Source organism: Talpa occidentalis, unplaced genomic scaffold, assembly GCF_014898055.3.
Source record: "Talpa occidentalis isolate TD23 unplaced genomic scaffold, MPIMG_talOcc4v2.1 talOcc4.3, whole genome shotgun sequence".
NCBI lineage: Eukaryota > Metazoa > Chordata > Mammalia > Eulipotyphla > Talpidae > Talpa > Talpa occidentalis.
The window spans coordinates 107,654,259-107,669,581 of record NW_023603184.1 but is presented as its reverse complement, the minus strand read 5'-3'; the positions used below and the strand labels follow the sequence as shown (position 1 = coordinate 107,669,581).

At 41.5% G+C, this 15,323-nt stretch overlaps 1 protein-coding gene across 1 annotated transcript in view; it reads left to right on the top strand.

The window, feature by feature from the left end:
• The window catches only part of TTN (titin), a 282,533-nt gene that overhangs the window by 250,926 nt on the left and 16,284 nt on the right, over window positions 1–15,323 (top strand). Inside the window, exons 277-297 of the mRNA XM_054699459.1 lie at window positions 173–469; window positions 569–1,156; window positions 1,249–1,551; window positions 1,660–1,956; window positions 2,251–2,538; window positions 2,651–2,950; window positions 3,200–3,502; window positions 3,877–4,182; window positions 4,283–6,049; window positions 6,417–6,710; window positions 7,409–7,696; window positions 8,103–8,402; window positions 8,505–10,571; window positions 10,673–10,975; window positions 11,098–11,403; window positions 11,493–11,783; window positions 11,877–12,173; window positions 12,306–12,611; window positions 13,784–14,089; window positions 14,171–14,452; window positions 14,629–15,222. Coding sequence (XP_054555434.1) covers window positions 173–469; window positions 569–1,156; window positions 1,249–1,551; window positions 1,660–1,956; window positions 2,251–2,538; window positions 2,651–2,950; window positions 3,200–3,502; window positions 3,877–4,182; window positions 4,283–6,049; window positions 6,417–6,710; window positions 7,409–7,696; window positions 8,103–8,402; window positions 8,505–10,571; window positions 10,673–10,975; window positions 11,098–11,403; window positions 11,493–11,783; window positions 11,877–12,173; window positions 12,306–12,611; window positions 13,784–14,089; window positions 14,171–14,452; window positions 14,629–15,222 — 10,083 coding nt within the window. The remainder of the gene's footprint in view (window positions 1–172; window positions 470–568; window positions 1,157–1,248; window positions 1,552–1,659; window positions 1,957–2,250; window positions 2,539–2,650; window positions 2,951–3,199; window positions 3,503–3,876; window positions 4,183–4,282; window positions 6,050–6,416; window positions 6,711–7,408; window positions 7,697–8,102; window positions 8,403–8,504; window positions 10,572–10,672; window positions 10,976–11,097; window positions 11,404–11,492; window positions 11,784–11,876; window positions 12,174–12,305; window positions 12,612–13,783; window positions 14,090–14,170; window positions 14,453–14,628; window positions 15,223–15,323) is intronic.

Sequence of the window (15,323 nt, the reverse complement as noted above, 5' to 3'; positions counted from 1 at the left end):
CTTTGGTTGGCTCAAGAATCAACCAAATTAGTTATACTAAAGAGTAAGAAAGACTCAATTAAAAGTAAACATATGGCATTAATTTAGATTTTTTTTAACATTATATAAAGAAATCACATGGAAGATAGTGTTGTACTAATGTTCCCTTTTGCTTGATGTTTTACTTTCTTAGAAAAACCAAGCCCACCTGAAAAACTTGGGGTAACAAGTGTATCTAAAGATAGTGTGTCCTTGACTTGGCTGAAGCCAGAACATGATGGTGGGAGCAGAATTGTACACTATATTGTTGAAGCCCTGGAAAAAGGACAGAAAAACTGGATTAAATGTGCAGTAGAGAAGTCAACCCATCACATTGTTTCTGGCCTGAGAGAGAATTCTGAATACTTTTTCCGGGTGTTTGCTGAAAACCAAGCTGGTCGGAGTGACCCAAGAGAGCTTCTGCTTCCTGTTCTTGTTAAGGAACAGCTAGGTATGTCTAATTTCATGTAGAAATGAAATGCCAAATTATTTACATTGACTTAACTATAGAAACTTTTTCACCTTCGTCTGTCATACTCTTATATTTCAGAACCACCTGAAATTGATATGAAGAATTTCCCAAGTCACACTGTATATGTTCGAGCTGGTTCAAACCTTAAAGTTGACATTCCAATTTCTGGGAAACCACTGCCCAAAGTGACCTTGTCAAGAGATGGTGTCCCTCTGAAAGCAACCATGAGATTTAACACTGAAGTTACGGCTGAGAACTTAACCATCAACCTCAAAGAAAGTGTTGCTGCTGATGCTGGCAGATACGAAATCACTGCTGCCAACTCCAGCGGAACAACCAAGGCTTTCATTAACATCATCATACTGGACAGGCCTGGCCCTCCAACTGGCCCTGTTGTCATTAGTGATGTAACTGAAGCAAGTGTAACTCTCAAATGGGAGCCACCTAAGTATGATGGTGGAAGTCAGGTCACCAATTACATTGTACTCAGGAGAGAAACAAATACTACAGTATGGACTGAAGTGTCTACAACAGTGGCCAGGACTATGATTAAAGTCATGAAGTTGACCACAGGAGAAGAATACCAATTCCGCGTCAAGGCAGAAAACCGCTTTGGTATCAGTGATCACATAGATTCAGCTTGTGTGGTTGTCAAACTACCATACAGTAAGTCATCAAACTTTTCAAACATCTCAGTTTTTGGTTTACACAAATGTTTTCAATGTCTTTAGTAACTATGGGATTTCTCTCTTTTGTAGCAATACCTGGACCACCCTCTACACCATGGGTCACTAATGTTACTCGAGAAAGCATCACCGTGGGCTGGCATGAACCAGTGTCCAATGGAGGCAGTGCAGTTATCGGCTATCATCTGGAAATGAAAGACAGAAACAGTATCTTATGGCAAAAAGCCAACAAAATGATCATCCGCACAACTCACTTCAAAGTCACAACAATCAGCGCGGGACTCATTTATGAATTCAGGGTATATGCAGAAAATGCCGCTGGTGTTGGAAAACCCAGCCATCCTTCTGAACCCGTCCTCGCCATTGACGCCTGTGGTATGTAGTTGTCACGAGGGCAGTCCTGGCTACTTAATGCAAATCTTATTTCTGCAAAGTAAAATATTGACCTAAGTGCCATTAATTCACTTTCTCTTATGACCACAGAACCCCCAAGAAATGTCCGTGTCACTGATATTTCAAAGAACTCTGTCAGCCTTTCATGGCAACAACCAGCTTTCGATGGAGGAAGCAAGATTACAGGCTACGTTGTTGAAAGACGAGATCTTCCAGATGGCAGATGGACGAAGGCCAGCTTCACCAATGTTATCGAGACTCAATTCGTTGTCTCTGGCTTGACTCAGAATTCCCAGTATGAATTCCGTGTCTTTGCTAGGAACGCAGTTGGTTCCATCAGCAATCCATCTGAGGTTGTAGGCCCCATCACATGCATAGATTCTTATGGTAAGCATGTTTAGCACATTGAATCCCAACTGCAATTTAACTGTTTTTCCTTACTTTTTCTCGTCCTAATATATAGAGTGAAATTTTACTGTGTAGCTTAATTAGTTCTGTAAAAGGAACTATGAACTAGCTAAACTCCCTAGGGAAAATTTTTGGCATGGTAAAAAGAATTAGAACTGCTGTGTATGTCTATATATAAATATTATTTAATAAGGGACAATGATCTTTAAAGATGATGCAATTATTTTTTTCATACTTGTGATCTTTTAAATTTTTTATCTGTTTTTCTTGCAGGTGGACCTGTAATAGATCTGCCTCTAGAATATACAGAAGTGGTAAAATATAGAGCAGGAACATCTGTAAAGCTCAGAGCTGGCATTTCTGGAAAACCTGCACCTACAATTGAGTGGTATAAAGATGATAAAGAGTTACAAACCAATGCACTGGTGTGTGTTGAAAATACCACTGACCTTGCATCTATACTTATTAAAGATGCAAATCGCCTTAATAGTGGAAACTATGAATTAAAACTAAGGAATGCCATGGGCTCAGCTTCAGCCAACATTAGAGTGCAGATCCTTGGTAGGTGTTGAGTACAGGCTAATGTCCTATTCTGTTTGCCTAAAGCTTAGTGATTTTCAATTAGTAGCCTTTTAAAAGGTAAGAGCCTCTTGTTTCATTCTTTCCTTGACAGACAAACCAGGACCTCCAGGTGGACCCATTGAATTTAAGACTGTCACTGCTGAAAAGATAACTCTTCTCTGGCGGCCTCCAGCAGATGATGGTGGTGCAAAAATCACTCACTACATCGTGGAAAAGCGTGAGACCAGCCGCGTTGTGTGGTCAATGGTGGCTGAAAATTTGGAAGAGTGCATCATTACAACCACAAAAATTATCAAAGGAAATGAGTACATCTTCCGGGTTCGAGCTGTGAACAAATATGGAATTGGTGATCCACTGGAATCTGACCCAGTGGTAGCAAAGAATGCATTTGGTGAGACATGATTTCATCAGAAAAATGAAATCAAACACTAAAAAATTGCAAAACAAATATAAACTATTCTGGCTATCTTATGAAAATGTTTTCTTAGGATGATTTTGATTTCCGTTTGTATCATATCTCGTCTCATTTTCATCCTTTCACCAGGTAGAAAGTATAACATTCTCAGATAGGAACTGAAGATGAAACAACTGATCGTACTGTTTATTCTTTGAACTCATTTTCATTTTCCTTTCTAAATAGTTACACCTGGACCACCAAGCATACCAGAGGTGACAAAGATGACCAAGAATTCAATGACCGTTGTCTGGAACAGGCCAGTTGCCGATGGTGGCAATGAAATAAGTGGCTACTTCCTTGAAAAACGAGACAAGAAGAGTCTAGGGTGGCTTAAAGTCCTAAAGGAGACCATCCGTGACACCAGACAGAAAGTGACAGGACTCACAGAAAACAGTGACTATCAGTACCGAGTCTGTGCTGTAAATGCTGCTGGACAGGGTCCATTTTCTGAACCATCTGACTTCTACAAAGCTGCTGATCCCGTTGGTAAGTGTTCATCAGTGCAGCATTTTCACCTGTCTTCTTTAAAGTCACTAGATTGTACATGTTTTTTTTTAAAGATTTATTTATTTATGCATGAAGAACTGGGGTACAGGCCAGAGATGTGGGAGGTGAGAGGATTCACCAGAGACAGAGTGGGGAACAGAACAGGCAGACTGACTGAAATACACTGCTGAGGGGAGCAGCAGGCGAGACAGGAGAGGCCTGCTGCGCCATGTGGCTCACCTCCCTGGCTGGGGATTGAATTCATGCTGCAGTGGCTGCACATCGCTTCATAGTGCTGCATCTTAACCCCTTGCACCACCAGGGAGGCCCCTAGATTGTACATGATTATGTAATTACTGTACTATGAATTCCAGATCCTCCAGGCCCACCAGCTAAGATAAGAATCGCAGATTCCACTAAATCATCCATCACCATTGGGTGGAGTAAACCTGTCTATGACGGGGGCAGTGCTGTTACTGGGTATGTTGTTGAGATGAGACAAGAAGAGGAAGAGGAATGGACTGTTGTTTCCACCAGAAGAGAGATCAGGACTACAGAATATGTAGTCTCCAACCTGAAACCTGGAGTCAATTACTACTTCCAGGTATCCGCTGTAAACTGTGCTGGACAAGGAGAACCTATAGCAATGACTGAACCTGCACAGGCTAAAGACATACTTGGTATGTACCTATGGCATGATTGTGTTTTTATTTTTATTACAGGAAGTTGCTTGTTTTCTTGCTTTAAAATTCATTGTTTGTGCTCATCTTATGTCTACAGAGGAACCAGAGATAGACCTGGATGTGGCTCTCAGAACCTCTGTTATAGCTAAAGCTGGTGAAGACATACAAATACTGATTCCCTTTAAAGGCAGACCTCCCCCTACTGTCACATGGAGAAAAGATGAGAAGAATCTGGGCAGTGATATCAGATACAGTATTCAAAACACTGATTCATCTTCATTACTCATTATTCCTCAAGTTACTCGTAATGACACTGGAAAATACATTCTCACAATAGAAAATGGAGTTGGCCAACCCAAATCTTCAACTGTAAGTGTTAAAGTGCTTGATACACCAGCTGCCTGCCAGAAACTACAGGTTAAACATGTTTCCCAAGGCACAGTGACTTTGTTCTGGGAGCCTCCTCTCATTGATGGAGGATCTCCCATCATTAATTATGTCATTGAAAAGAGAGATGCCACCAAGAGAACATGGTCTGCAGTGTCACACAAATGCTCCAGTACATCCTTTAAGATAACAGATTTGTCAGAGAAAACACCATACTTCTTCAGAGTTCTTGCAGAAAATGAAATTGGAATCGGGGAGCCCTGTGAAACTTCAGAACCCGTGAAAGCTGCCGAAGTGCCAGCTCCTATACGTGACCTCTCCATGAAAGACTCAACAAAGACATCCGTTACCCTGACCTGGACCAAACCTGACTTTGATGGTGGCAGTGTCATCACAGAATACGTTGTGGAAAGGAAAGGTAAAGGTGAACAAATGTGGTCCCATGCCGGCATAAGCAAGACATGTGAAATCGAGGTCGGCCAACTTAAGGAGCAGTCAGTACTGGAGTTCAGAGTGTTTGCCAAAAATGAGAAAGGACTGAGTGATTCTGTCTCTATTGGGCCCATTACAGTGAAAGAACTTGTGATTACACCTGAAGTTGACCTGTCAGAAATCCCTGGGGCACAAGTCTTTGTGAGAATCGGGCATAATGTACACCTCGAATTACCTTATAAAGGAAAACCCAAGCCGTCTATCAGTTGGCTGAAAGATGGCTTGCCACTGAAAGAAGGTGAAAACATTCGTCTCAGTAAAACTGAAAACAAAATTACTTTGAATATTAAGAATGCCAAGAAGGAGAATGGAGGGAAGTACACTATTATTCTTGATAATGCAGTTTGTAGAAACTCATTTCCCATTACAGTCATCACCCTGGGTCCACCATCAAAGCCCAAAGGGCCCATTCGATTCGATGAGATTAAGGCTGACAGTGTCATCATGTCATGGGATGTGCCTGAAGATGATGGAGGGGGAGAAATTACTTGCTACAGCATCGAGAAGCGGGAAGCTTCACAAACTAATTGGAAGATGGTGTGTTCAAGCGTTGCCAGAACAACTTTCAAAGTGCCTAATCTAGTCAAAGATACTGAATACCAGTTTAGAGTTAGGGCAGAAAACAGATACGGAGTCAGCCAGCCACTAGTCTCGAATATCATTGTGGCAAAACACCAGTTCAGGATTCCTGGACCTCCAGGGAAGCCAGTTATATACAATGTGACTTCCGATGGCATGTCCCTCACTTGGGATGCTCCACTCTATGATGGTGGTTCAGAAGTTACTGGATTTCATGTTGAAAAGAAGGAAAGAAATAGCATCCTCTGGCAAAGAGTTAATACCTCACCAATATCTGGAAGAGAATACAGAGCTACGGGACTAATGGAAGGCCTGGATTACCAGTTCCGTGTATATGCCGAAAATTCTGCTGGCCTAAGCTCACCCAGCGACCCAAGCAAATTTACCTTAGCTGTGTCTCCAGTAGGTAAGTGACTGAATAGTATTTAGATATAATTAATTCAGCAACTGAATGTGTTAGTAAGAAATCAAACACTGCTCTTCTATGTATCACCTCACATATATTCTTGTCACTACATCACTTTTAGGCCTTTTGGCTAAGATGATGTGTATTCTTGTCACTAGAGAACAGGTCAAGTAATGCAAGGAGGTGGGTTTAAATCAGTCTAATGAAGTAATTTAAAGTTCTTTTTAAAGACTATGAAACAAAAAAAAAAATTGACATTAATGGCTAAAATGAGTTTGGGGGATTTATTCATTTTCTTTTTCTTCCGATGATGATTGAAAGTGCTTTATGGAAATATGATGCATCTAATTTCCACATAATTCTTTAGACCCACCTGGCACTCCTGACTACATTGATGTTACCCGGGAAACCATCACACTTAAATGGAACGCACCATTGCGTGACGGAGGCAGTAAGATTGTGGCCTACAGCATTGAGAGCCGTCAAGGGAACAATCGCTGGGTCAGATGCAACTTCACTGACGTCAGTGAATGTCAGTACACAGTTACAGGACTTAGTCCTGGAGATCGATACGAGTTCAGAATAATTGCAAGAAATGCTGTTGGAACTATAAGCCCACCCTCACAGTCTTCTGGTGTTATTATGACAAGAGATGAAAATGGTAAGCATTTACAACTGATTTTCAATGTGACTAAGGACATTCACAATTTTTTAAAAATTATTTTTGGCTCCTGATCTGTAAAATGGGAACAGAAACATCATTTCACACAGATTACCCAAGAATGTGAATGAATTGCATTTTCTATCTCTCAGATGAAGAGAAGAAAAAATGTAATTGGCATCAATTCTTGTTATCTGGGCTACAATTTCACTCCATTTCCATATAAATAGAATGCAAGTGGGAATGGGCTTTTACCTTTGCTATTTCAGTCATTTTATAATAAATAAAAAAGAAGACTCTCAAGGGTAACTATCCAACTTTACTGAAGATATTAAAATACAACCTCCATCCAACAGCACAGTCATCACCAAGCTTGAGTGCAGCAATGACCTCTTACAGGATTGTGTTAAACATGAGCAGTATTCAAAGTAAATGATCTGTAAATATTCTGCTCCTCTTTTTTATAAATGGCAATATAAGATAAATAGCATGACACAAACTACAAAAACAATAATTACCTAGTCATATGCAAATGTTTAACCCCATCATCTAAATTCTCAATTATCAATCATACTTTCAAAACAGACCTTGGTAAAATGGATAAGCATTATCTTTCAAGGCTTTATTTGGTGCTAAAGGAAAACATGTTTATTTAAGTATTAAGTCAAACTAATACATTCTTTCTATTTCTTTTTTAGTACCACCAACAGTAGAATTTGGCCCTGAGTACTTCGATGGTCTTATTATAAAGTCTGGAGAGAGCCTTAGAATTAAGGCTTTGGTACAGGGACGACCAGTACCTCGAGTAACTTGGTTCAGAGATGGGGTAGAAATTGAAAAGAGGATGAACCTAGAAATAACAGATGTCCTGGGATCCACCAGCCTTTTTGTTAGAGATGCTACTCGGGACCATCGTGGTGTATATACAGTGGAAGCCAAAAATATATCTGGTACCACAAAAGCAGAAATTACAGTGAAAGTACAAGGTACTTTTATTTTTTATCTTTAAAGATTCATTTCTCCATTCATACAAGAGCTGAGGTACAGGCCAGAGGTGTGGGGGGTGAAAAGATTCACCAGAGACAGAGCAGGACACAGAACAGGCAGACTGACTGAAGTACATTGCTGAGGGGAGCAGCGGACGAGTCAGGAGAGGTCCACTGAGCCATGTGGGTTGCTCCCTGGCCAGCTGGGGGATTGAACTCAAGCTGCAGAGGCTGTGGACAGCCTCAGAGTTTGCATCCTAACCCCTTGTGCCACCAGGGAGGCCCCAAGGTACTTTTAAAATAACTTCTTAATCTTAAAATTTATAGGACTTGCATTAGAGACATGCCTAATTGCATTTTAATGGCTAAGGGAAAAGCTACTAACTCTGGAAACTTTCTCTTATAGATACACCAGGAATACCAGTTGGGCCAATAAGATTCACCAATATTACTGGCGAGAAGATGACCCTGTGGTGGGAACCTCCACTCAATGATGGCTGTGCTCCCATAACTCACTACGTCATTGAAAAACGGGAAACAAGCAGGCTTGCTTGGGCACTAATTGAGGATAAATGCGAAGCCCTCAGCTATACTGCTATTAAACTAATAAATGGCAATGAATACCAATTCCGTGTTTCAGCAGTAAACAAGTTTGGTGTTGGCAGACCACTTGAATCTGACCCAGTGGTTGCTCAAATACAATACAGTAAGTGTGCATTTTTACTAGGTGGTACCATGTCAAAGATTAACTTGCAAGCATGCGTGCAAACCTGTCTAATTGGTTTGCTTCTTTGCTTTTATTTTACAGCTACTCCCGATGCCCCTGGCATTCCAGAACCTAGTAATGTAACAGGCAATAGCATTACTCTGACATGGGCAAGGCCAGAATCAGATGGTGGCAATGAAATTCAACATTACATCCTTGAAAGGAGAGAAAAGAAAAGCACACGATGGGTAAAAGTGATCAGCAAACGACCAATCTGTGAGACAAGATTCAAAGTCACTGGCCTGACAGAAGGCAATGAGTATGAATTCCATGTCATGGCAGAAAATGCTGCAGGAGTAGGACCTGCAAGTGGCATCTCAAGACTTATCAAATGTAGAGAGCCGGTCAACCCACCAAGCGCTCCCTCTGTGGTCAAAGTGACAGATACATCAAAGACAACTGTGAGCTTAGAATGGGCCAAGCCAGTGTTTGATGGGGGCATGGAAATAATTGGGTATATTATAGAAATGTGCAAGGCTGACTTAGGAGACTGGCACAAGGTGAATTTAGAGGCATGTGTAAAAACAAGATATACAGTCACTGACCTGCAAGCAGGTGAAGAATACAAATTCCGGGTTAGCGCCATCAACGGTGCTGGAAAAGGAGACAGCTGTGAAGTGACTGGTACAATTAAAGCAGTTGACCGATTAACAGCTCCTGAGTTAGACATTGATGCAAACTTCAAGCAGACTCACATTGTAAGAGCTGGAGCCAGTATTCGCCTCTTCATTGCCTACCAGGGTAGACCAACTCCTACAGCCGTGTGGAGCAAACTAGACTCTAACCTTAGCATTCGGGCTGATATCCATACAACAGACTCCTTCAGCACCCTCACTGTGGAAAACTGCAACAGAAATGATGCAGGGAAATATACTCTTACTGTGGAAAACAACAGTGGTAGTAAGTCAATTACATTTACTGTAAAGGTGCTAGACTCTCCAGGCCCACCTGGCCCAATTACCTTCAAGGATGTGACCCGAGGATCTGTTACACTGATGTGGGATGCCCCTCTCCTTGATGGTGGTGCCCGAATCCATCACTATGTGGTAGAGAAACGCGAAGCAAGTCGCCGTAGCTGGCAGGTTGTCAGTGAAAAATGCACTCGACAGATCCTCAAGGTCAGTGAACTGACAGAAGGAGTTCCATACTATTTCCGTGTTTCTGCAGAAAATGAGTATGGTATTGGTGAAGCCTATGAAATGCCAGAACCAATATTAGCCACAGAACAGCCTGCTCCTCCTAGGAGACTTGATATTGTCGACACAAGCAAATCCTCTGCAGTCTTAGCTTGGCTTAAACCTGAACATGATGGAGGCAGTCGGATTACTGACTACTTGGTTGAAATGAGACAAAAGGGATCTGACTTCTGGACTGCAGCTGGTCACACCAAACAGCTGACTTTTACAGTAGAGCGCCTTGTTGAGAACACTGAATATGAATTCCGTGTGAAGGCTAAGAATGATGCTGGCTACAGTGAGCCCCGGGAAGCCTTTTCTTCTGTTATCATCAAGGAGCCTCAAATCGAGCCTACTGCTGATCTTACTGGAATTACCAATCAGCTCATAACTTGCAAAGCAGGGAGCACATTTACCATTGACGTGCCAATCAGTGGCCGTCCTGCCCCCAAAGTAACATGGAAGCTTGAAGAAATGAGACTTAAAGAGACAGATCGGTTGAGTATTACAACTACAAAAGATAAAACCACCCTGACTGTAAAGGACAGCATGAGAGGTGACTCTGGAAGATACTTCTTGACCCTGGAAAACACAGCTGGTGTTAAAACATTTACCATCACAGTTGTGGTAATTGGAAGGCCTGGTCCAGTAACTGGCCCCATTGAGGTCTCATCTGTCTCTGTCGAATCATGTGTCCTATCATGGGCTGAACCTAAAGATGATGGAGGCAGTGAAATTACTAATTACATTGTTGAAAAACGTGAATCAGGTACAACAGCCTGGCAGCTTGTCAACTCCAGTGTCAAGCGCACTCAGATTAAAGTCACTCATCTCAGAAAATACATGGAATATTCATTCCGTGTCAGTTCAGAGAACAGATTTGGTGTCAGCAAGCCTCTAGAATCAATTCCAGTAACTGCTGAGCATCCATTTGGTAAGAAAAATTGAAATCAGATTTCAAAGTCTCTAGAATTCAATATTTTCCCTGCCTTTGAGAAAACTGTATTCATATTTGATCCCTGTGTTTATATTTAGTCCCACCAAGTGCTCCAACCAGACCTCAGGTCTACTATGTGTCTGCCAATGCCATGTCTATTCGTTGGGAAGAACCCTACCATGATGGTGGCAGTAAAATCATTGGCTATTGGGTTGAGAAGAAAGAACGGAACACCATTCTTTGGGTAAAAGAAAACAAAGTGCCATGCTTAGAATGTAACTACAAGGTGACCGGTTTGGTAGAAGGACTGGAATATCAGTTTAGAACATACGCACTCAATGCTGCCGGTGTCAGCAAAGCCAGTGAAGCTTCAAGACCCATAATGGCTCAAAACCCAGTTGGTAGGTATCAAAACTTAGGAGCACATTACCGTCATCATCATCATCATCATTATTATTATTATTTATTATTATTATCAGAATTCAGATTTGTATTTTTAATCATATTTTTGCATCCCTTCCAGATGCACCAGGAAGACCAGAGGTGACAGATGTCACAAGAGCAACAGTATCACTGATTTGGTCTGCCCCAGTATATGATGGAGGCAGTAAGATTGTGGGCTACATCATAGAGCGTAAGCCAGTCAGTGAAGTTGGAGATGGTCGCTGGCTGAAGTGCAACTATACTATTGTGTCCGACAATTTCTTCACCGTGACTGCTCTCAGTGAAGGAGATACTTATGAATTCCGTGTGCTGGCCAAGAATGCAGCAGGTGTAATAAGCAAAGGATCAGAATCTACTGGCCCTGTCACTTGCAGAGATGAATATGGTAAGTCAATGTTTTCCTTTTAAACTATCATAGTTTATGTGAAAATAAACTGTCATATACTCACTCACATCTATTTTTGCCTATGACAGCTCCACCAAAAGCTGAACTGGATGCCAGATTACAGGGTGAACTGGTTACCATCAGAGCAGGCTCAGATCTTGTTCTTGATGCCGCAGTGAGTGGCAAACCTGAACCCAAAATTATCTGGACCAAAGGGGACAAGGAACTAGATCTTTGTGAAAAGGTGTCTTTGCAATATACTGGCAAACGAGCAACTGCTGTGATCAAGTTTTGTGACAGAAGTGATAGTGGAAAATATACTTTAACCGTGAAGAATGCCAGTGGGACCAAGGCAGTGTCTGTCATGGTCAAAGTTCTGGGTAAGCATATCAATTGTTCTTTTATTTGTACAGCATTTTGAAGTGTGGGCAAAGACTGATCTTCGTCACTGATTGTCACTACACCTGTTTCAGATTCCCCTGGCCCATGTGGCAAGCTCACTGTCAGCAGAGTAACAGAGGAGAAATGCACTTTATCCTGGAGCCTTCCTCAGGAAGATGGAGGAGCAGAAATAACTCACTACATCGTAGAAAGACGCGAGACCAGCAGACTCCACTGGGTGATCGTGGAAGGCGAATGCCCCACCCTATCCTATGTGGTCACCAGACTCATCAAGAACAATGAATACATATTCCGAGTGAGGGCAGTAAACAAATATGGCCCTGGTGTGCCTATTGAATCAGAGCCAATTATAGCCAGAAACTCATTCAGTGAGTATTAATGCTTCCAGTCAACTCAGTAGTTGAAATGTAATGGCATCTGGGGAAGGGGAGGGGGACAGTCATATCAAAAGTGATTTTATACAATTCTGATCATCTTTGTTTTCATAAAAATATAAACAGCTATTCCATCACAACCTGGCATACCTGAAGAAGTTGGGGCTGGCAAAGAACATATCATCATTCAGTGGACAGAACCTGAATCTGATGGTGGTAATGAGATCAGCAACTACCTAGTAGACAAACGTGAGAAGAAGAGCTTGCGCTGGACACGTGTCAACAAAGACTATGTGGTGTATGACACCAGGCTGAAGGTGACAGGCCTGATGGAAGGCTGTGATTACCAGTTCCGGGTGACGGCAGTGAATGCTGCTGGTAACAGCGAACCCAGCGAAGCTTCCAACTTTATCTCATGCAAAGAACCATCATGTGAGTTCCAAGAATCACACAAAAATCCCATGCCCATCAAAATCATATTACAAACAATTTTTCCTGCATGCCATTTCCAAAAATTTATTGAATTTATGAATGGTCTAGAAAAACATACTTATTAGAGGGCTCTTCAATATAGTCTAAGATAGGGAACATTTAAACTACCATTTCTATCAATGAGTTAGCAATTGCTTTGCTAAAGATTGTTGCAGTATTTTCCAATCTGTGTGAAAAAATTAAACTGCCAATATTAAAAGGACACACATATTTTATAAATCTTCCTAAGAATGGAGAAAATACATTATAGTGATGACTACTGAAAAAAGTCTCTTTTAAGGAGAGGCTTAGCCAAGGCTAAAGTTTCTGGTATTTTACTAAGTAACAAACATCACATGTGCTTTAAAAATAAGTGGCAAATTCTTGTACAGATTTTGAGCCCAGAAACTCAAAGGAATAAATCTCTGGGGCTGAATAGAGGGAACTATTCAGTTATTAAAAATAACTATTCAGTCATTAAAAATATAGAGGTGGGGGCCTCCCTGGGGGTGCAAAGGGTTAAGATACAGCACTACAAAGCTGTCAGCAGCCTCTGTAGCACCAGTTTGATCCCTGGCCAGGGAGGTGACCCACATGGTGCAGCAGACCTCTCCTTACTCGCCCGCTGCTACCCTCAGCAGTATTTCAGGCAATCCGCCTCTTCTGTTCCCTACTCTGTCTCTGGTAATCCTATCACACACACAACCCCCCCCCTGCCCCCGCACCTCTGGCCTGTACCCCAGTTCTTGTATGCATAAATAAATAAATCTTTAAAAAAATGTAGAGGTGACAAGTGATATTAACCCTGTGCAAGCTGAGCAACTAAATAAAAGAACAGGCACTTGAAGCAATAAGCTTAAAGAATACAGAATAGCTAACCAAAGTAGGAAAGAAATATCCACCTTTATGAAGCAGTTTATTTCATAAAATGATGATGACAATGATGGTGATGATAATGACAATATAGCATACAGGGATGTCCTGTAATATCAGAAGAGCCCAGTTACAAAAATTATCTTACTAAGTGTGGACAGAGAGCAATAATGCCTTTGCGAGTCTTGAAAACCAAAAATACCAATCTCAAACTTTCCTCATCTGTGTAATATCTGCATTCCTCTTTCTGAATTCCACAGATACTCCTGGACCACCTTCTGCACCAAGAGTTGTAGATACCACCAAACGCAGCATTAGTTTGGCATGGACCAAGCCCATGTATGATGGTGGTGCTGATATCATAGGGTATGTTCTTGAAATGCAAGAGAAGGACACGGATCAGTGGTGCCGAGTGCATACCAATGCCACAATAAGAAATAATGAATTCACTGTGCCAGACCTTAAAATGGGCCAGAAATACTCCTTCAGAGTTGCTGCTGTGAACATGAAGGGTATGAGTGATTACAGCGAATCAACTGCAGAAATTGAGCCCATGGAAAGACTAGGTATTTATAACATAAGCTTTTGGGTGAACAGTTTTCTTATCATCTCTGTTCATGAATTAAGTTTTGACATTTACTTTCCAGAAATACCCGATCTCGAGCTTGCAGATGATTTGAAGAAGACTGTGACCCTCAGAGCTGGGGCTTCACTGCGCCTAATGGTGTCTGTATCTGGAAGACCACCTCCCGTCATCACATGGAGCAAAAAGGGCATTGACCTTGCGAGCCGGGCAATTATTGACAACACTGAGAGCTATTCTTTACTTATGGTAGACAAAGTTAACCGGTATGATGCTGGAAAATACACCATTGAAGCTGAAAATCAATCTGGCAAGAAATCAGCAACAGTCCTTGTAAAAGTATATGGTAAGCATTTGTCTTAAAATTGACTATACTGCATGTAGATTCTCTAAATATATTATGAATGATTGCTTCTCTAGAGAGAAACAACGTTGGATGTATTTTCCTACCCAAACAAACACACTCACAAATGTATCAACTAAACAAGCAAATACAATTGGATTCTTCATTCTGTTTTGTAGATACTCCTGGCCCCTGTCCTTCAGTGAAAGTTAAGGAAGTATCAAGAGATTCTGTGACCATTACTTGGGAAATTCCAACGATTGATGGTGGAGCTCCAGTCAATAATTACATTATTGAAAAGCGTGAAGCTGCCATGAGAGCATTCAAAACAGTAACGACCAAATGCAGCAAGACACTTTACCGAATTTCTGGACTGGTAGAAGGAACCATGTACTATTTCAGAGTATTTCCAGAAAACATTTATGGCATTGGAGAACCTTGCGAAACATCTGACGCCGTGCTGGTCTCAGAAGTACCTTTGGTCCCCACAAAGCTAGAAGTAGTCGATGTCACCAAATCAACTGTTACCCTTGCCTGGGAAAAACCACTCTACGATGGTGGTAGCCGACTCACTGGCTATGTTCTTGAGGCCTGCAAAGCTGGCACAGAGAGATGGATGAAGGTTGTCAACGTAAAACCCACAGTCCTAGAGCACACTGTTATTTCCTTAAATGAAGGTGAACAGTACTCATTTAGAGTAAGAGCACAAAATGAGAAAGGTGTGTCAGAACCAAGAGAGATCGTCGCGCCCGTGACTGTACAAGACCTCAGAGGTAATGTAGCCAATAGCCAATATTGATAATAATGGTAAAGAAAACATTCAGAATTTATGAAACTGTTTCATTAGAGTTCATGCTAAAGAATACATGCCTAA